The sequence below is a fragment of the Athene cunicularia genome (assembly GCF_003259725.1).
Source record: "Athene cunicularia isolate RWA chromosome 1 unlocalized genomic scaffold, athCun1 chr1_part2, whole genome shotgun sequence".
Taxonomy (NCBI): Eukaryota; Metazoa; Chordata; class Aves; order Strigiformes; family Strigidae; genus Athene; species Athene cunicularia.
Window position 1 is genome coordinate 72,496,892 of NW_020799092.1, and position 23,390 is coordinate 72,520,281.

At 37.1% G+C, this 23,390-nt stretch overlaps 1 protein-coding gene across 8 annotated transcripts in view; it reads right to left on the minus strand.

The window, feature by feature from the left end:
• Positions 1 to 23,390, minus strand: part of CACNA2D1 (calcium voltage-gated channel auxiliary subunit alpha2delta 1) — a 407,675-nt gene that overhangs the window by 352,418 nt on the left and 31,867 nt on the right. For 7 of the 8 annotated variants that reach the window (XM_026861982.1, XM_026861990.1, XM_026861975.1 and 4 more), the window contains exon 2: positions 15,508 to 15,589. In XM_026861982.1, coding sequence (XP_026717783.1) covers positions 15,508 to 15,589 — 82 coding nt within the window. Of the gene's footprint in view, positions 1 to 15,507; positions 15,590 to 16,363; positions 16,366 to 17,224; positions 17,229 to 23,390 lie in introns of those variants that run through there. The other variant, XM_026861967.1, reaches the window with a different exon arrangement.

The window sequence follows — 23,390 nt, forward strand, 5'->3', positions numbered from 1 at the left end:
TGATTAGGGTGAATATTTGCAAATGATGGATAAACCTAAGTGTTTTTCCATATTTGATGATCACTCCAACTTAGATGATCCTCTGAAATTCCCATTCTTTATTCAAACCATCTGGATCTATAAAACTGAATTGTACTCTTACCTTGCCTGCAGGACTGTAAGACTCTTCTGATCATTAGAGTGAATTTAACATCAAATCCCACTCTGACTGTGCAAATTTAATGTGTTTCAGAAAAAAAAAAAAAAAAAAGAAATTCTGTAGTGATCAGTTGTACAATACAATGTCTTTATTTCCAGTTTTGTTGATTAATAATTGGCCTATAGGTAATTTCTACTATTAAGGTCTGTCCTCAGAATAAACAAAAAACCAAAATATCTATTTTAGGTTATACCTGAGATAAACTTTATGTGTTGGCAATTTTGAAAATCAAGCACTTAAAAATATCCAAACTCTAATCTGAGTTCATTAGAAACTGTCGTTTTCTGTAGTAGTTTTCTGCTCATGATATACTGATTTTTTGGCTACTGTATGAAGAATTAAAGCATATTCTAGATTACTAGAAAGTACTAGAAAGTGGAAGGACCGTACTTCTGAATTAAAAATACCAAAACATAAATGTTGTGAAATTCAGAAGTGATGACAACCTATGACAGCTTAGGAGACACGCCTGATAAAAATTTGCAGCTATAACTGTAGTTGTCAGAAATTTCTTTGTGATAAATACCCATGAGCTACAAGCACCAGAGACATATTTTGGTGTTTCTTTAAGGTCTCCATAGCTTTAACCCGAGAAACCTGGCGCGGCTGGTAGACTCAGTCTGGTCTGCAGTTTCTCTGCTCTTGTGCTGGAGAGCAGCCAGTGCATTAGCGCTGGACCCGTTCCTGCCTGTGCCTGGAATTACTCCCCAGGAGACTGCACAGCCCCCACCAGGCAACGTTGCGGAGAGGCAGAGTACTTGAGTAAACTCAGGCCATCTGTTGGTTGCATAAATTAGTTTTCCTCATTTGCCCATCTAGTCATAAGATATCCAGTTTGTTGTTTTTTTTCCCCACCCCCCAAAAAATCTTTGCGTTTTGTACAAGAATTAAGTCAGTGAGCCTCTTTTTCCACCTCTTTACCCCATGGTAGGTCTCAGAGCACCTATCTCCCCTACTTCTGCCACCAGTAGAAGATTGATCCCACAGGCTCCTAAAGAAGAGCCATCAGAAGTAACCTGGAACTTCACACATGTCTTTATTTTCCTGAAGTGTCTCAACTAGCTAGGAACAGTGTAAGAAATAATCACTAATTATTTAAGAAGTGAATACATAATTTATTTGTTACCTGCACCCCTTTAATTTAGCCATAGCACTGCAGCAGTTCAGCACAACAACACATGGGGAAACAATATGCTCTTCAAGATTTGGCACTCTGTGACAAACTTTTCCTTCTCTAAGCCTCCCACTTAACAGTCAAACACAATTAGCAAGAGCTCATCTCAAATAGCCATAAAGGTTCTTATCGGCAAAGGTGTGCTCATTCGTCTTTCAGAATGCAATTTGGCAGGCTCCATGGCTTGTTAAGAAGAGCTCGTTTGAATACATTTTACTAAATTGCTTTGAGTGAATGCAAGTTTCTGTTGACTTTTACAACTAAAATCGGTTTTAGTACTTTAATCACCAATGTTTTGCTAAAAGCTCTCCAAATTGTCAGTAAAACCCTACCACTTCTCACAGAATAAAGCTTCATTGCATGACTAAGTAAAATCTGTAAGGTCACAGTACAAAAAATACTTTAATTTTTCTCCAAAGTCAATATCTATGCACTTCTTTATTCAGTCAAGAATGTATTAAAATTGCTTTCTAAATGCTGAATACTTATTCTGGTATAAAGAACTGCAAGGTTTTAGAGGAGAGAATATGATGGGGAGAGTCACACTAGGATTAAACAAAACAACAGTTGAATGTGGTAAAGATTAGAAAAACTGCCAGCTCCTCAGCAGAACATGCTCCTCTCCACTCAGTCTTCAAGGACATGTTTATAAATCTCTCACAAAAAGACATTCTCCTTGCTTTCTGTAAGACTCACAAGGGCAAGTCAAACATTTCTGTACAAATTGAGAGAGAATGAAAGATGCACCTTCATCACACGGCTCTTGCTACACTGTGGCAGCCATTGGGGCCCGCTGTAACATTGACATTTTATGTAAATGTCCCTCATGCTTTATTACACACCAAAAAAGTTCCTGACAGTAATAAATTATCTGTGCTTTGGATCTGTGGTCTTGGCACTGTTTACACAGACCACCCAAATAACAAGGAATAATAATTCATGTTGAATTATTCTAAACTACAATAGAATTCTGCTGCCTGTTTTTTGTTTGACTGTTTTGTAACTGTCAGTCTCCCAGTTTAAGAAACAGCAGAGCTTTTTCTTGAGGCTGTGGTAACCTGGCTGAGGGCCCAAACATGGGACATAAACACACCAGTCTCAGTTCCATCACCAAATACCTTCATGGACAGAGAAGTCATATAAGACAAGATCTTCAAAAGTTCAAAACCAGAATTTCAAAAGTTAAGCAAAAACATTGTATCTTTTCCTACCTTAAAGTATGCTTTGGAATAGAGAAATCAAATAACAATTCATGTAATACCTATCTATACAAGGTAAATCTACTGATGTTTTTATTATTTCAATACCACTTTCAAGATCAGTTAGCTCAGCTCAGCTGATGGGACACCTCTGTCAATGATCAATGCTTTATAATCAGTCTAGACCAGTTGGAGATTATCATGATGGTAAAACTACTCCTCAAAGATACTACTGAGCTTGGGACTTGCTTTCTACCACCATGGGGTACTAATAGGCCTTCACGACCATTATGTGCCTCACTCTGCCTGCCCACAGGTTCCATTTCAGCCCAGTCCTCGGCTACAGTATAGGTATGCCTGTCTCCAGCCCCACGCCTTCAAGGGACCCTGACCCTATGACACAGTTATCCCGTCTCCTAGATGGACCCCTCAGATATATGTTAAATCTTTTCTCCAGTCCTGTCTCTTGGATGGATGTTGTACCCACACTGTAGCCTTGTCTCCAACCTGTCCTTGGCTCCATCTCCTTTTACTCCTGACCAGAGGCCCTGGGTGAAACTTAAACTTGGTTCATCACTTGCCATGTCTGAGACTGCTCACAGACCCCATTACTAGCATCCAGCTCCCTTAAAACTGTGCAGTGAGAGTTTGAATCTCCCCTCCAACCCTGACTCAGGATGAAGCTACACAAAGGAAACTACAGTATCTTGGCATTAACTGCCTAGAACTAGAAGAACTGGGGAATGTTGTTCTCAGGTGCATGCATGACCTAATATGCAACATGAAGAGTCAGGACTTCTGCAAGACACCTCATGGAACAGCAACTCCAGATTACTTCTATTAGCTGCAGCACAGTATGTTATAAATGCTGAGAAGTATCTTAGGTACAGAGCTACCCTCAAAGTAAAAGAGCATTCAGAGCCTTGATTGCTGGGGAGCAAGCAGGAGAAACACTCTGGTGTTTGCAGGAATGCTGCTGGGGGCCAGCTCAGCCAGCAGGTTCAAGATAGCTTCTGAAGTCCCATCCAGGGCGTCCAGCTTTGGGTGCCACTCAGAACCAAAGCTGGTTCTCTGCGATGTGTAATTCTCTGCTAAAACCAGTAAGAATTTAAGAATGATGCTTGCTATTTGCTAACAACTGGGGTTTATATAGCTTTGAAAATTCTAAACCTAAGGCTGAGCAAGCACCCAAGTCACCTTTATAGCTGCTGAAAGTTTCAGAACGGGCACTTCCAGAAGTTTATGCATTCTGATACAGAGCATTTCTACCTGTTCCTTATCTAGATAAATGCAAATTACCTTACAATTCTTGGCTGAAGTAAAATCTGTGCATAATAAACCATATCAGAGTATTAAATTAAAAAGTAGCTAATGGGATAACTTTTTTTTTCTAATTTATTCATATATATATATATATATATATATATATTTCAGTTTGGCCCAGTCAGTCAGCTCTGAGCTCATTCATTGCTCTGTTTTCCCTCTCCCCATCCAAAAAAAAAAAAAAAAATCACACAGACTGACCCCCCCCAAAAAAATGTAGTGTCTCATCCTGGGGAGAAAGGAATAAACTAGTTTGGAAAAAAAAAAAAAAGTACATTTCTAACTTAAATTTTGAGGAATGTTAAAAATTTTAAAACAAATATTTTGATGAAATTATATTGTTTCATCAACAATATTCAACATGTTTTACGGAATCACAAACAGTTTCATTTTTAATACCTTTGTTTAATTAACAAAATACCAACTTATAATACCCACATATTCACTAATTTTATTTTCTGCCTTTATGAGTGCCATGAAGTTACATGTCATGATCTTATTTATGTGAGAAAAGCAGAGAAGGGGGGTCATTTGATAGCCAACCAAACATATGAAGAGTTCCTGGGAGCAGAAAAAGTCAGAAAATAGAAATAACCACTCCAATTCATGTGAGTGATTATTATTGCTAACTTTTTACTATTATAAATATTTTTCTTTAACTGAAATTTTTAGTAGTCACAAACAACTATATAATCTGCGCAGAGGCAGTAAACTCTATCTTCTTACTACTGTATCCTATTTCCAGAGTTATACTAACACCTTCTATTTCTAATACATGCCAGAGAATTTTTTTTCTCACAAGACATTTCTTTCCTCTGAATCACACGCGATCCATTGTGGAACACATTGAAAAACGCTCCTTCCCAGGGAGCATTCTGTCTATTCAAAAGAAATCTGTCTGAGTATTTTAAATATGTCTTACTCTCTGCTACATATAATGTATCAATAAGATTACAGCTGCTCCCTAGCAACTCACAGATGCCTTCATTCTTTAAATTCATGGCAACACCACAAAGGAAAAAACCACCCCAATAGTTTACTGTAGCTGTTGCTTATCAGAATCACTTGCCTGATCACTGACTGCTTTAAATGTTTGGGATGACAAGTGACAAGGCAGCTGATATGTTGAAAACCATGAAACATCATGGTAGTGATGTGTACTTTAGGAAAAAAATTATCAGAGCTTGTTCCTTCTTAACTAATAAATTCAGGCTGAATTCTGCAAGATACTGGGAACACTTATGCCTCAGTTAACATCAGAGAGAGTATAAGTAGTGCCAGAGTCAATTGGCTCACTCGGGTACCTACTCGGAGGAAAGCAGATAATCAGGGATACTTTGCAGGATGGAATCATCAGACACTTTTGACTGTTGATAATTAACAAAGTAGTCTAGAGGACTTCAAAATTAAGAAGTAATTTTTGTAATTGTCACTTTGTATTAAAACCTTCATAACATGAGTTCAGCTTTCTACCTTTACTATTGTACAAACATCAAAAACAGATCTAAAAATCCCCTTTTGTTAAGAAAAAGGGATTTTAAGGCATTCAATTTTGTTTCATAGTGATAGCAATACAGTATTAAATAGCAAGACTATAGCATTTATTGGTTTCACAGCAGTTTTAGCTCAGGATTTTAGCTGAGACTGGGTAAAAACCCAAAAATCCCAACTCGTGATGAGTACACCATGTACAAGTGAATCTTTCTTGTAACAGAAAAAGAACAATAGGAAGAAAGTGTTTCACATTTCTTCTGCATTTCTGGCATATTTTGAGGTGGGCACTTAGGTTATTTTTCAAACTCAGTTATTCATAGAAAACTTTGTCCTTCCTCAGCTGCTCTTAATGCAATTTAACACCTCCTGACTCTCTCCTCAAAGGTAATTTCAAGTCACAGGGAACTAGCAGAGTCTTTCTGGTGTTTTTCTAACCATAGGACTTGGAAACTGATTAACTAGAATGTTCAGTTTTTTGTTGGTTTTGGTGTATGTGTTTTTTTTAAGGAAAATCTTTAATTTGCTCTCAGCTTCTATGAAAAACATCTGAACATAAGCACCAGTAAGACAGATGTTATCAGTGCTAAAGCCAATGGAAAGTTATAAATGAACCAAGAACAGTGCTTTGCTCAAAGATTATCCAGATCATCAAATAGTAATTAAAATGATGGTAATATTAGACCATCCCTTCCCTTAAGCCTGAGCAAGCTTTGTTAATGCGGCCACCTATTCTTAGTGACTTACAGATGATTTCGCTTGCTGGAAGAAGGAACTCTTCAAAATGCCAGTTTATTGCTGAGGGAGCAGAGGGAGAGCAGCATCTGCAAATAATAAATGACGCTCCCTGTGTTTTGACAATCTCTTAATTTCCATTTGGATTACAAAGAAAATTTGCAGATGTGTCTTCAAATTTCCCAGCCCTCATTTTTAAAAGTAATTTAACTTTCCTGACATCTCAACATTGGTTAGCAATGTGTAAACTCAACAGAATTTAGTTTGGAGATTCTATTTTAAATGCCTGCAGCTTTGGTATTTGGTTGCACACAGAACATAGGAGTCACATACCCCAAATGGGACATACCTTTGTAAATACTGTATTATAAAAAAACCTGTTACTGTATTTTGGGAATCTCTAACCAGTCTAACCCACCTCATACACTATTTTGATTCTGGTAAATAGACTCTGACTTCTCAGAGAATACCTGAAATGCCCATGCTTCACTCTACCAACATCTTCATAATTCTATTCTAAAAGTAGTGCTGACCTCACTTCCCTTCGCCACATCCCACTCAGCAAACTGGTGTCCTCACTTTAGGGATGAAGTGAAAGACAAAAGTGTAAATAGTGTACAATAGCCAATTTATGCTTAGAAAGAATTCAAGCATTTCAGAGCACCAGCCTCATACACAGCCAAACTTTCTGATAAACTATCTACTTTATTGCACATTACTGAGGGCATTTAAAAAAAAAAATTAGAGCTGCTTCCTTGTTCAGATTTTTTTTACTTCTCCTTAAAAAAACAATAAAACAAACCGCACTTTTGTGGAAAACTGCACTTGTAGACCTACCAGAACGACTCAAAAATGGCCTGAACTCAGAGAAGTTTCAGGAAATATAAAACTAGTAACCCAAAGAGGATACAAGCAGTGTTTCAACAACTTCAAACCACTTGTTTTGCTTAAATTTTCATTTCAAGATGACACCAAAATTTAGTTTTATTTGGTTTATATGCATAAAAAGTCTTGTCTACTTTATTTTATGAATTAAAAAAAAAAAAAGGGGGTTAATCTTTTGTTCCATTGAGGACAACAAAATGAGACAAAAAAAGAAAAGAAAGGATACAATACATTTCTAACTTTTGAGATCAGTCACAGTGAACCTGACTGGGTGGCACAAATTATTGAATGAATACAAAAGTTACCTTAACTCCCAAATTCAACTCATTTAAGCACTTGCTTTCCTTTCTTAAAGCAGTGGAGAGTACAGCCAGGTCACACAGTGAACAGCTTTACAGTTATGCAAGTTGTGCCTACAAGTGTTCTGGTATTAGTTACGTTTTCTATTTTCAGGGGTGAAGAAGGACGGAGACTGCACACTGATATATTTATATTTTATAGGTCAGGAGTCAGAAGTGTTTTAAAATTCAGGGTCAAAATAGTGACAAACTCATTAGAAACCATAGCAATCAGAACATTCAAATCAAAGTCCATATACAAGATCTCCAGAGAAATGTAAACTGAATGTATTTTTTGGTTGTTATTCTTAAAATTGAAGCATCTTTTTTTAAAAAAAAAAAAAAAAAGAAATTAAGTTCTCACTTTTATTCTTTATATTTATCTTAATCATAAAACTTCATTACTTCAACATTAACAAGGGTGAATGTAGTATATTCTGGAATGTGGCCATATATCCCCTAGGTCCATCTGGTAGTTTATCAGAGAATAGCATGAGTTTCAAAACTCTGCCTTTGGCTAAATCATTTTCAAACTGAATGAAACCTGATAAATATAGTGTTTAAAAAAAAATAAAGCTGGTAAAAATAAATGCAAAGTTCAGTTCAGAGAATCAGCTTCATTTTTTTACTAAATAATTCAAAATTTCTATAAAGCCTTTGATTATTCAGCCCAGTAACTTTATAAAGAAACAGCCACATAAATATCATGCTGGTCATAGAGAAAACCAGCAAGAATGAGAATGTTAACTGCTAACTTGTCTGCCAAACCACCTTTAAATCAGGAGTTTCAGACCACTTATAACAGTAGGGAACAGTCATCCAGATATAAATTCTACGCTAAGTTCAAGTACACTGTTAAAGCCTCCCCTTGCCCAGACCTCTATACAGTTAATAAACAAGGCAAGGTATATATGTAAGCTTTTATAGGTAATAAGTTAGTGCCATGGCTCTATCTATAGATCCTCTAGAACATAACACTAACTAAGCTAAAATCTGTAATGAGTCCAACAGAAAATTCCCCCTAGGTTATATTCCTTCTGGCAGAAAGTTTTCCCGGACATCCCTGCTCCAGGGCAGTTCAAATCAGAGACCAGTCTCTCTTACAAGTCACTCATCTCAGTTAAACTCTAGAGATGATCCAAGACCTGAAAAGCTAGAAGCATGGACTGGGAATCTGCTGCCAATCTGAGTGCTTCAGCAGACTCGCACCATCTGTGCATTAGGCTCACAGACCCCGCACTGAGCAATGGATGAAATGTGCTCATGCAGAACCTCGGCTGGGTGTTCAGCAAGAAAGAGCTAATTATTATAAAACAGCATTCAAGAGATAACATAAATAAAAAAATTTCTAACAGTTGCTGGTGGACTCATTCTGTGAATGGAACATCCATGTGTAGCTCTCTTTCATTTTGGAGGAAGAAATGGTATTTCTATCTCAGTATGAATATCATTTAAAGGCCAAGTCAGTCTATATGGGTTCACTCTACAGCTCCTGGGACTGTAATAACAGCATGCCTTATGAACATCATGCATGCATGGATTGATTTTGCAGCGATGTATCAAAAAGGAAACAGATTCAGAGACTAGATTTCCTTGGAACTGCCTATCTATCTGCTGTTTCGTTCAATTATGCCATTGCTTGAAAAGGTTACACTGAACAAGATGGCATTTTTTTTGCCATAACAGTCATAGTGAAGCTCCAGTGTGATTGTCATGTCAAAATCCTCCACATTTTTAATACAGTGTTTATGTAAGAGAGGATTCTCTTCAATCAGTTTTGAACAGACAAGCTCACGCATTGCTAGAAGGCATGTTCTCTACTCTGAGGTCTTCCTTTCTGGGTACTGCAGGGATCCCTCCCTCCTCTCTCCTGTCCCCAGAGGTATTTTAGGAGCTGGAAATCAGAAGCATACTTCTTGTAGTTTATTAGATTAAAAGAGCTGTCAATTAGCTCAGCATGGGTCTTTGCTGTGAAAGGTCTATGTAGAAATGGAAGTTAACCATACTTCCATCAAAATGGGACTATGTACTTACTTAATTCTATAGTTCAGTAGGCTCTTCACATAGTTTTTCTCATGCTGAGGTTACTGTTTGTATGTAAATGATGTGACATTAAACTTTGTGTGGTTTTTTGTCTTTACTAAGATAAAATGCCTATGGATAATGAAGCTAGTGAAATCGGATACACCCTCGATATTTATTTTGCTAAGATTCTATTAAACTGATGTCTATTCCCTCTTATTTTTTCCTAAAGTCTACTCTTTGTAGAAACTGCATATAGTTCACATCAGAGCAGCTTCATAATGCTTGAAAGCACAAAGTTCACAAGTAAGACAAAGTTATATGAACCTCTTTAAGTTGAAAGGACAATTACATCACTGGATTTTTTAAAATTTAAAAACTCAATACTTATAACATCAAAGGGCATATACTAAGCTGTGCCTTTTTTGAGAGACATTTAAAGAAGGGCGTTGGACATCTTGTGCCTCCTTAACAAAGACTTCGCTGTGTATCCTATCTTCCTGCTTTCAAGTCTCAAGTTGCATATACAACACCTTCTTATGAACGTTCACTTTGCTCTCCTAGAGGAAAAAAGATCTGTTCAGTCACAGAATGCCATTTTCAGCTGGGCAACTACAGCAGCAGTAGGATAAAAAAAGCGCCCCTGTTTCTGTTGTAAAAATGTTTGTTTGGTATTATTTCAATGCACTTTTTACCTGCTTGATTTGTAAATTAAATGTTGTTAGTCATGATTCTTAGTAAGTGTAAATTGGTGTAATCCACTGAAGTCACTGGAGCTCTGCCAGTTTTCAACCAGCTGAGTATTTTGGCATTTGAATCCTGACTTCCTGCCTTGTTGCAGCAATCTTTGCATTACTGTAATGAGGATATTACATTGGTATTAAATTCAAGTTGGAATTCTCCCAGATCTCGCCTAAACTCCTAACAACGTCCAAAAGAAAGCAGCATTTAAAAATGTACTTTGAAACTATTTTTGGAAGACCATTTTGAGACCATTCCCAGATAGTGTAAATAAGGCTCAAAGGACACAAGAAGGAACTACACTTTAAACATGGTTGATCTTACTGATAACAGAACACACATTTAGATGTTACTAGTATTTGTGTTGATTCATACAGTGTCATACAGTACGGTATGTGCCAGTAATCTGCCACAACTAATTCAAAGGAAAAATAATCTGGAGCTAAAGCTCTAAATGGAAAAATGAAAATCTGAGCTCAGTTCTTAGTTGGGTCAGGATTCTCTCTGTAGGGCAAATATCAATTAGTGAGTAAAGGCGCATCTATAAATTAAAGGTCATGTTTCCTCTGTTCATAATAAACCTCAGCTCTTTCCTGCCTCTCCATGTCTTACACATACCCATTTGATCTGTTCCTTCTACTCCAGTTATACTGGTTTGATTGGTTAAGGCTGTGGATAAGTGTAGCCTCAATGTGGGACTCCTAATATAACGACATCCAAGCTTTCTTTCGCAATTTTGCTTACTACAGGCTTTATATTGCTGTCATCATTGTTACTAAGAGAAAAGGTGTGTGAAATGTCCATTGACATAAAAATATTAATTTTTTTCAGAAACATGGTCACTACTGAAGTAATTCACTAAATCAAATTCCAGATATTTCCTCTTTTTTAACACTATGCAGAATATTCATTAGTATATCATCACGTATCCTCGCTATACAGATATTTTCAAAAGTTGTGATTAATTCAAGTTGTAGTGGCTTATAATGGCTCTATTATATGTGCAAAAGCAAGAGGAAGGGTGGTTAGTCACTTGGACAAGACTGATTCCAAGTCACTATAAGAAATCTGTCAATGAACAAAGAAAAGGGAAATTCTCCTCCAAGGAGAGTCCTCTCCTTAAACATGATTCCATTAAATTGAGTACATTTTGAATGTAAACACCTTAAATACAAAAAAAGCTCTCCATGAGTATCTAGGTCCACACTGCAGAATAATTCTGACTTTTACATAGGTACTGATCTCAACATGTCTGCTATTCACCTAACAAGTCCCTCACTTGGGTTTAATGGTATTTTAGATTTGAATTTTTTTATTCCTTTGGAAGCACATATTACACTTTAAGTTTTACATTCTCTCTGGTCAAAAGCTCTCCCAGTCTAAAATAAAATTAATTGAGAGTTCAGGCAGTGCTCCTATGCCTCTTCATGATGGCCAGAATATTTCACAGTTCAGAAGAGACCATTGTGCAATATAACTTCCTACAGCACAAAGACACACAGACACCCAACGCACATGAGAGCACATATACCACTGATGAACCCTGAGATATCGTCAAAAAGTTACGCAAACACCATAAACTTGCTTGGCACAGCAGCTCATTGAAAAAGCCCTGGTTATTTAAGACGTGATTCACTCTAGCTGAGACCATAGTGATTGTACGACCCTGAGAGCTTTCATGGTCACTTCAGAGATCTTCATAGAAGACTCAATTGTACGAAGCAGACACAGATTGTAACTTCAGCTGATTCAGTGGGACTTCTTCACCTGAGTCCAGGGAGAGGTTGACCAGACTATAAAATGTCTGTTACACATCCTTAGTATGATCTCTAACCTCATCACTTGGCCAAATTAAAATCGATTTTCCCTAGAACAAGGAAAGACATTTCTCCTACCAAAAATCTGTCTGACCAAAGTACAGCTTTCCAACCCTACCCACTCTGGTACTACAACTGTTTGCAGAAAGTCATGTCTACTATTTTATAATATGAGCACTCTGCTCCTTTTTGCTTTTGGAAAGAGGAGGGGCACAAAGAATAAATAAATGTATTTATTTTTTGAAGTTTTCCAAAAATATAAAGACTACAGATTTGGTCAAAACAGTTCTGGAGTTAGAAGAAGTGGTAAGTCAGAATCAGAGCTGAAAATTCAGTCTGACTGTTAAGTATTTTTAAAGCTTGAGCAACTGAAGGCAACTTCTGTGAATAAAAGTGATAGTCCTTTATAGCCTATAGATTTTATAGATAGCATGATGTTTTAACATCATGTAGTCTCCATTTTTCCAAGATTGTCTTTCATTTCAGAAGAGATCTGACTAAACATTAACAGGCAGTGAGCAGAAAAAATAAAAAAGAATGTCATTCAGAAATGGGGAAGTGACAATAGCCTGTAAACAAGAGGAAAGAGGGAGAGACTGCCTGGCTCACACCTCGCAGGGCTTTGCATTCTCCCTTGCAGGCAAGAGAGCTAATTAAAACCTTGTGGCAAGAGAAAGACATCATGCAATTTAGGTCAAACAAACGGCTTTGTATTTCACATGGAAACATTCCCCTTTCATGCTTCTAATCCTAGGATTATAAGCACATACTGACCACCTTGTGGATACCCTCTGAGATAACATTATTTGCTTGAGGAGTGCTAGAAATTTTGGTTTTCAAAAATAAACGTACCTACAGTATTCACAGACTAATGTTTTTTTCTCAGCTTGAATGTCACTGTGGTATATTTTAAGTATAGCTCGTAGCACCACATATTATTATGTTTGCCCAGCAGTTCTCATTATGAGACTGTTTTAGCAGCTTGTAAGTTTGCCGAATATCAACTACATAAACTAACATTTTCCTCAGGGAAAAAAGGGTGACAGTGTCAATTTCTTGGCCTTTCATTATCTGTTTTACTATGTGGTCTTTGCATGGAAATGCCAGACAAAATGGTTGAGACATTAACTCCTTGTTTTTCTCAAATTAGAAATCCTCTGTAACTCATTTCCCTTTGAAATACCCTATTTCCTCTTTAATGTAGATTAAAAACACGTGTAAAGATACACTTTTTACTCCTTCGTGTTAATGAATTTTAGCCTGCAAACCACCTGCAGGTCACTGCAGAGATTTTATCAGCTAAATCCCTGAGAACCTACACACAGGTTTTTCCAACCCAGAGAGCATCACTCCTAGAGAACGTCACACCTCCTCTGCAGCTAAAACTCAAGACTTGATGTGGTCTCTCAGGTGATCTCTCCACCCTCGTGGTCTAAGCAGTGGGAGGAAGAGGAGATAAAAACTGAATGAAGAACAAAGGGCAAGAGATTTGGATATGGAAGTAGGGGATAACAGACTGGAAAATGGCAGGCAAAGAATAAGGAGAGAAGAGACTGGAAGGGGAAGAGAAATAGAAAAAGCATACAGGAGAAAACTACAGGTCTGTGACTGAAAACTAGTGATGTAGGGAGAGATGAGAAGGGGAAGAAAAATACCTGTGGAAGAGAAGAGATGCCAGAGGAGTATGGGGACAGGCTGGCCATACACACCAAAGCACAATGTTTTGGAAATCCTAAGGTAAATTAAAGAGTCCAGAGAGAGGTGCTGAACTGGAAAAAGCTGAGGAAAGAGATCCTAAAATAGGGATAAGAAGCCAGTGTGACTGGTGAGGCAGCAAAGGTAGAAACTGGGACAGAAAAATAGAATATATTGAGGAGAGATGAAAGATAGCCCACGCAGCACAGCAGGAATAGAATAGAATGGGAAGTCCAATGGTGGAGCAGAGGTATGACAGTGAGGAGATGGTGGTGAAAAAGAGACACCTCAAGTGCAGGAGAGAACAGATGACACCTAGACCAGATGAGCAGAAAGGGCCCTCCCTCCTCTTAGCAGAAACTCCTCACCAAAACCTGAAGTCAGAGACATGATTTGTAAACCTCATTGTTCTCTGCCAGCAAATACATGTGAAATCCATCTACAAAACTCCCACCAGTGTTCTGTGCTGGGTAAGCCTTACGCTTCCTCAGAAAGCTCAAGTGATAGGCATTTCTGCATTGCTGAGATCCTCTGCTGGAAACTCATGTGTGTATCAATCTGATGGGTTTTGTTAGGACTTCAAGATTTTGTTTTCAGTTTAGTTGGGGTTTTCCAAGAATAAAAAGTGTATCTAAAGCATCCGCCTTAAATTGTGTTGCAATATGAAGCACACAAATATTCAGAAAGGTCGGAACTAAAATAATCTCTGTAATCTTCATTTATGTTCCTCGTGTGTATGCAGTGACACAGCTCTTCCTTCTATAGGACAGTGGTGATCTCATCTAAACTGAAGCTTCCACAATGTAAACATGGACATCTGAGCTAGTCATCTAGCCTTCTCTTACTGTCAGTAAAGTGAAAATGGCTTCTGGGGCAGGATTCACATGAGATGTGGAAATCCAGGTAAAAATTCATTAAGGCCAAAGGAATACATTATATACAGTGTTAAATCAGAAATTTCTGTGTGAAATACACAGATTCTTCTGTCTGTTTCTTAATGGCTTTGAAACACAGGTACTATTAATTTCATGTATCATTTGGAGAGATCATGACTTCTAAAAACCAAATCTCATGGCTTCATGTTCAGTTCCCCGGCATCAAGTGTTTTTGCTGGCTAACAGGATAACTTCTTTCCCTAATGTAACAGCAAAACTTCCCTTGATTATACAGTCCTACACCAACCCAGAGATCCATCGGTTCACAGAAGGAGCCATGGGCCTTGTGCAGGGATAGGGAGAGGGAAATGTGTAATCATGTGGTTGCATACTGGATCATGATGTATACCCATAAAGTTGTACAGGCAGTGTAATCCTGACATTTTCTGAATTGTGACTTCATTTTTCTGCAATCTCAGATGTGATTTTACCTTCTATGAATGGAGCAGTTTCTTCTCAATGACTGAAGAGTTGTAAATTCTTCCCTAAAACACACTTTCAGTTAAATTGGAGCAGCTGAATAAAAGTAGTTTTCATTCTCATCTACGTTTCTTCTAATCAAAAGCTGACTCATTTCAGGAAATATGTGTCAGAAAAATAGTCTTCCTTGTTAATAGAGAGCAGAATTTTTCACTGCCATGAATGGTTTCTTCCTGGATACCGTATTTGACAAACATAACATAAACGCACTTGCTCCAGGTGGAAGTGTTGCAACAATGGTAAGCCTTATGTCTGATACTGCAAAACTGATTAAATATTATCAATAAGCAAGTACTGCAACATTAAGAGGGTAAACTGATGGATGTCTATGTTATTCATTTCTCTCTCAGCAATCACTGCAAAGTTTAATTCCCCAAAATCTTTTTACTATGTTGTGATGATCATAATGCCTAGATGACACACACCACTCACTTCACTTTCTAGTTACTGCAGTCTAAGGTGTGTTTTCTTACCGCAGCAAGCTGGTCCACTCCGCTTGCAGTTCGTGCTAATGTTACGAGATCTTCTTGCATCTTATCTACCCACGACTTTATCCTACAAGAACCAAGAAGAAAACAGAGACATCCAATCAGATCACTGTCATATGGAAATTACATAAAATTATATAGCACAAGTAAAGGGAAAAAATTCAGAATATGTTGATAAAATTGAATACAAAATGTACAAGATTTGTCTTTTGTTGCTTAAAAATAATGAGCTTGGAATGGACCAAAATATTCAAGGCACACCCTGACTGTGTTCTCTTTCACTGACTTAAATCTAAGCCACTTGCTTTTTCCTTTCTTTTACTTCTTATAAGCTGGAGTTTGTTTAGTGCTCTCCAGGACAGACACTGTCTTCACTAGCAAGTACATCACTGGAGCTGCCTTTTGTGGAGGTCTGTTCTAAATGTGATAGAGCCTAACTTACCTTTTTTCCTTTTTTTCTAATACACCCTCTATCCAGCCTTCATGTCCCGATTCTTCTCATACAGTTTTCTGTGGTGGCCACCACACTAAGCCAGCTGTAAACTAAGCGTGCCATTGTATCTACTACTGGCCGTAGCAAAGATCACTGCAACAGAGCTGGTACACAGCCTGCCAGGACAACCTGCCTGACCTGCAACTCCCTCCCAGCAACACCTTTCCTGAGGGCCTTGAGGTCCCTCTCCCAACAGAGAAAACAACCAGAGAAAAACAGAAACTGGGAGAAGGCTGACAAATCAGAATAAATGTTCTGGCCTGTAGCCCCTCCCTGGAAACTCCAAGGAAGCAGCAGAGGGACAGGCAGCAGCAGGCATAGGTGGCATGAGCTGTTTTGGCAATGCACGTCTACTCCTGGCTGCTGATTTTCACCAGGGAACTCGCAGCTATTTGCTGCTCTGCATGCTTGGCTCCCTGTGCCCGCTAAACCTGACTCTTTGGAAAAGCATAAGATCTAACAGAGGTTTTATGGTACTGTGCCATGTCACATTTTGTAACAGAAAAGAAGCCATGGTGCAGGTTTATTCCAGGGAGGTCCATGTTCATAAGAAGGTTGTGTTGCTTGCCTAGCCAGAAAGTTTGATCTCCAACTCATCTATCATATCATCCCTATCATTACCCCAGCTCACTGCTCCGAAACCTGGAACAGATACATATATTTATCCTAGCCGTTTCCTAGCCTTAATCTGATACCCAACAAATGACTGCTTTGATTATTCATGAAAGTAGGCAAGACAGGAAAAAGAGAGACTCCATATTTTCTGCAATATGGAAAATTTGGAAGACTAAGAAAGAACAAGGAGAACTGATTTTACTGCTTCTTTCCATGGTCATTAACACATTTTTTGTTAAAACACAATCAATATCTTAAAAGGGAACTATGTCTCTTATGGAGTTGCTACATGGCCACTTTTATTAAAGGATCCTGCCTCATCCTTTAGAAAAAAGTGATTAGTCACCCAAGCATAAAAGACTTAATGGGAGTTACCTAGCCAGAAAGGTACCCAGTTTTACAAAAGTGACAGATTTAAAACAAATCCCTCAATCAATAATGGGTCACTTTATAATGGGTCGCTCCACAATCAATACAGTCTCTCATGAATCCTATTTGAGTCGTATTTGCCACAAGCAGAACACTCTGCCACAGTAAACACGAACTTTTTGAAAGTTTAGCCCGAAGTGTCTCTGAGGCCTCCACAAAAAAAACGGTAGCAGAAATTGAACTAGCAACTTGTAACCATGGTTTCTCATGAACCGTGGCTTCTACCCAATATATGACTGTTGTCATCCTCCCTCCAGCCTCTGGCCTGGCTCATCTGACACTCTCATCTACTGTGTCATATCCTTTATTTTCTATTGTGTCGCATCTTTACTTTTCCCTTCCAAATCTTTGGATAAAGAACAGTGATTTCAGTCTGTCTATACAGCACTTCCATTATTTCCTCACTGAGTTCCAGGTATTTCAGACATACAAAAATTACAGTAAACCACCTTAAACTTAAAAAAAAAAAAAAGTAATGAAAAAGTTTTAGACTGAAATTATTTCACTACTCTCCTTCATCACTGAGCAATTTTAATTGATCTAGTTCCCAGAGGTTAGAAGCTTTCAGAAGACTGTCTACTCTTTAAAATCTCAGTGCACTCAACAAAGACTGACTTTTAGTCCAGATGGCAGGATGATGAGTAATCATTCCAAATTTTGGGGAAGAAGACTATATCGATTGAATGACTATGTATGCCTGGTCAATAATGCGAGAGGAGACTTTATCACACAGGTTGTGATTATCTAGATTTCCATGAACAATTTTTTTTTAGCTTGCAGGTATTTTTTCCAATTTGGGCCAGCTTAAAAAAAATCTTTTAAAAAACTGTAAAATCAACACTTCTTAATAAACGAGGTCTAAAGTATTGACAGGAGGAGTTCCATTGTATAAAATACTCACTGGATTCTCCATGAGGAAAAAAGATGTGCGGAAAATTGTGGAAGTTGTAAAAAAAAACATGTAAAATTAAATGTAAAAAATGCTTACAGGGATAAACCCTTTGGTACTTAAAAAGGACTGCTGTGTACTAGAACAGCTGTTAAGAATTCAGTCATCCCAGAGCTGATTAGTAATAAACTGCTAATAAATTAGTAAAAGTAAACCTCCTCCCTAGCAATAGAGCCTTTTAATGGGAAACTATGGGAATACATATTGGAAAAAAGGCTTGAGCAAGTGTCTTACTGATATGTCATTTCCAGAGCTACGCCCTCCACATCATGGTATGAAAAGAGGATTTACCTCCAAAAGGGTCTACCTCTTGACTTTGTATACGCCTCTTGACAAATCCTGAGAAATTCAGGGAGCACTAGGAGAATGAGTAAAAAGACTGTAGACTCCATGACTTTGTCCTTCAGTGCCCCATCAGAACTCTCTATTGCAAGGTTTAACATCTCATTAAACACTTACAAAACAAAGCATGCTAAGGGAAAGACCTCCAGAAAGACACAATATTTTAACAGATGTCCAAAGGCTCCTTTTATCCACTGAACTGAGCCACCTGTTTTTTTCTTGACATTTCTTACCCTTTGTGCGATTTCACCAATCTTCAGGCTATTTTGCTATTCTTTGGTCAATGTTTGCTGCACCATTTGAGGTACTTTGCAACCTATGGCCAAGCCAAATAACAAATGGACACCCTCGGTTACTGTTGATGCTTTTCCATGGAGGTTCAACAGAAGCTAATAGGTGCAAGAGGTCAAGACAGTCATGGTCTGTATCTGCTTTCTCATTTTGCATTGTACCACCAAGAGTACTCTTACTGCTTTGTTTCTTTGCTCATTCACATCCTACACCTCTAACATGGCCACATGATCTATGTTGGGATTTAGGGACAAATTACATTTTCATTGACTATTACAATTGATTCCATTGTTGTATTAATGCTCCCAAACCTTCCCTTCTATACTTTGCTTTTCAGTATCTGATGTAAAATAAATTAACTTCCTGTTTAAAACTCCACAAAGCTCCTATATTATATAAAGATTTTGTTTTGTATAGAAATCAGTTTGTTAAAAATCACATCTTATGGTGTATTATGTTTACCATGGCTGTAAGCACATCATGTGTATGTGTGAGAATGGTACCAACTCATAAGCACAAGTATGAACAAAAACAAAATAATGCTATCATCTTCTACTTTTTAATAGTTTCTATTTTTCTGTGTGAAAGAATGAGGTATGAAAAGTGAAAAAAAGAAACACATTACTCAAAAGTGTTTTCAAAAGCATAAAGTAAATAATTGAACACACTGAAATTTTTTTAAGATCCATTTCAGTTATAAAAATTCTGTGTGCTTTTTCTAAGAGGAATCAATAGAAAAAATCAAGGAGGATTGATTTTTAAATTGACTTTTTTCATTTGCCACTGCTTTGTATTTTTATTGGATATATTCTTCTCTATCTTAAAAGCAAACTGGAATGGTGAGAACATCAGTTAGCTAAACTTGAAATTCTGGAAGAAGTTACCCTTAAAAACATTAATTACTTATTACTACAATACTTGTAAATGAAATATGGATCATTTTCCTCTTTAAGTTGCAAAATATTCTTGATTTTTCAATTAATACTTCTTATATATTGTCTAGAACTCCTGTCTCCACACAATTAGGCCACACCGTGCCTTTTGAAGTTAGTATTTGCAACTGAACTAGGCTTCTGCTTAAGTCAATGGGAAAAGACACCTCCAGAGCTGACCCACTGCATCCTCAGCCAGGTGAGCTGAACCACCTACCTCCTACACTGCCTCTAGCAGAGCCCTAAGACAACTCAGGCTCCTAGTCCAGGTTCTCCAGTGCATGACTGACTTTTAGGCAGGTTAGGGTAGACAATGTCAGTTTCTAAACTGGAATAGGAAGAAGTCCACCTTCATTCTAATTTAAAGGCGATTTCTTTCCTCTGCTGTAACTTAAATGTAAATAATAATGTTTATTCAGTAATTACGGTATATTTATCTTAAAATATTATTTTCTTTCATATTGATTTTAGCCTATTACACCTTTTGTAGTGGAAGCTGTTTTTTTCTTATTTGCCTGTACAACAGTTAGTACAGCAGGGTCCAACATAATAAAAATAACTATAATAAAAACTTCATAATAAAAATAACTTTTTTAGATTACTATCAAAAGTACAAATGATAAAATGGCATTCTACAAGTATGAGGAAGCTCAGTATAATTACTCTTGCCCTCTCACAAGAATTTAAATAATATCATTAGTATTATTTGTAAGGTCTAACATCAGTATTCCTGCATCTCAATTCTCCCATCTTGCCACCACACAAAAGTGTACATTTAAGATATTTCACACTCCTCACAGTCTGTTTTTCAGAAATAGAAACAATCACATCCTATCATTTTCATGGGAAATTTTGGCAGAATGTTTAAAATACAACTTTCTTCTCAGTTAAGGAATCATATTATCTGACTGTATTTAAAAAACCAAAACAAAACAAAACAAAAAACAAACAAAACAAAACAAACACGTGTGTCTTTAAAAAAAATGAAACAAGAGCCTTTAGGCACTGAAACGCTTGTCTGGTGCTCCTTTTAACTGAAGCCTGCAGTGCAATATCTGTCTGACAGCTGCTCATGGTCAGAGTTTGTTTAACAATTGGAAAGCTGTCACAGCAAACATGAGCTCCCATGACTTAAAGAAGCAGCAGTCATTTTTTTCTGCAAAGGGCACCAACAGAAAGCCCGTACAAAAGGTTAGTTTGTTCCTGTCGTTGTTAGTTTGGCAGGAACACTGCAACGGGTGTTCCACTGAAAGGTGATCACATGTTGCAGTACAATTGATTTTAACCTCCTTCTCCCAGACACAGGTTTTCCCCATATCAAGCAATGCCTAAACAAAAGGAGTAGGCACACCCCTTCCCACAGCAACTTCTAAGTGATCTGAATGATGAAGGGGACTGTCTGATTAAAGACAGACAAGACACGGGTCATTTATTGAGGAATTAGAAAGTACAACCCTGCTGCTGTCGCCTGGGCTGTGATCAGATTGATGAAGAAACAGCCAGAACACTACAGACCCATCCATCCACATCAGACTATTAGCCAACCTACCATAACAGCTATTTTGACAGCACAGAATGCTTTTTTCTTTTCTTTTTTTTTTTTTTTTGGTCATGTTTCTTTCTTCATTTTCTTATTCCTTTTTTTTTTTTTTTAAAATAAGACAATTATATTTCCTGAAGTCAGAGCGTTTTCACAGGTACACCCTTTGTCACACTCCAAGTAGAACTTAATATAGCAGGTGCTAATCTAAGAAAAATTCATTTTGACTTCATTAAATCGTATTTGTATGTTAAACCTGTATACTAAACTATACTTTCAGAATAGAGCACTGCTTAATTACAAGGGCAAAAGAAACCAAGAGATCTAGATGTAGATCTAGGTTATAGCCTAGCTATAACCTTTTTCCTGCTGAAACTGATGCAATTTTTTTCTGCTGACTTCAAGGAAAGTAGATTAATGTAATTAGATGCCATAATTTTGTAGACCACTCACACTAATTTAAGGTCCATTAGTTGATCTCTGCTTTGCATAATGTCTTATAAACTAAAGAGGCAGGTGTAGAACTTAACTTCGCCAACTGAAGTCACTTGGTATGTTGGAGATCCACATCCATCTCTCCTCAGATAAGATTACATTTTGCTCAAGTTTCTGATTAGTTCTTGCATACAAAAATAACAACAATTAAAGCAATGAAAGTTGTAGGTAGCAAGAGGAAGAAGTGTTTTCAAAATAGGTCAGTATTTCTTAGATTATAAAAAAGAAAAATATGTAACACATTGTTCCTAATCCAATAGAAAAGGGCTGTTTGAAAAATTAAGATTAGAAAATGAAATTAGACTCAAAAACAGTGAATGAGCAAACCTTGCTATATTTTTCAAGCTAATCCTGCTCTATTTTCCTGCTCAGAAATCCCTTCAATTTCAGGATCAGATGCTTTTTCAGATTTGCTGTCAGTGAAGGAGAGGGGAAAGGCTAATAAAATAATAGTATTATTTTATAAGTAAAATATTCTTTTATTTAGTATAAAATAACATATGGATTAATATAAAATATTTATATTATGAAATAGTAAAAATATTATTATAAAAAATTGTCGTAAAATCACGATTCTCAACAATTCTTCATCCCTCTTAAGCAACACTAAAGGACAAACAGAAACTGTTATTGTAATTTATAGAGTGCATGTTAAAGAAAAACATATGTTACAACGGAATTACTAACCTTCTACGCAGAAACTACCCGTGTTGGTGCATTTATACCTCCTACTGCAAAACTACGGAATTTTAATACTACTATATATTTTGATGACCTATTAAGCTGACAGTACTCGTATTTCAGATATGTGGGTGGATGGTTGGATTTATAGAGAAACAGACTTTGGAAGAAGTAATAAAGGCAGGTTTTGTGAAATACTGAACAAATTATCATAGTGTGTTAAAAGCCCACTAATTCTAAATCAGGGAAAGAAAAAGATTGGATATGGAGAGGCTGATGATAAGATCAGTAAAATCCCATGGTTATCAGATCAAGCTCTTGAATCTCCACTGCATAGCTAGAAAATGAATAAAAGAGGGTTATATAATTTAGATGTTATATAAAAACAAATTAAGGCAAAGTAGTCCGTATAAGCATTTGTGAATTTTCCAGATCTTACTATAGGATTTGTAACAGTCTGATTAGATTCTGCAGAGTAGAGGAGATTTAAATCCATCATTTAGAGACATGTTCACCTCATTCTATAATGTCTACCCTCCGATACTCCTTTTTATGTTGTTTGGAAACTTGTTACTGGACTATGTGAAGGTATGACAGTTTACAACTATAGTATGAATACCATACATAGTAAAAAAGCAATTTGCAAGGAAGTTAAGGATTTGGAAATTTGGAAGTGAAAAGGGGCATGTGCTGCAAGTGATGGGAGATCCCACTTTATTCCAATGTGATAATGATATAAGCATGCATATCCACTGCCAGCTATCTGTTGAAAAATATATCACACAATTTTGTATAAACGTTTTGAAGAACTTTTGTGTAATAAAAGCAAAGCACAGACTAATTCATGACATTTAGCTACTGCACTGAGTGAAGAAAAGAGGGAAGCTAAGCTATCTCAGTGCATGCAAATGGATGCACAAAATACATCATCTACTCCACAAGCAAAGATATTTCCTCTGTTGGCAAGAAGAAGAAAAAATAGTACTTTGTTTTTTTGCCTAAATATGGCAAACTGTTGGCCGTGTAGTATGCAAGGACTTTCCAGATATAAGGTAGCCCCAGTAGCCAAGGCCAGAGGAACCCTCATGCTCTTTCCTGTTT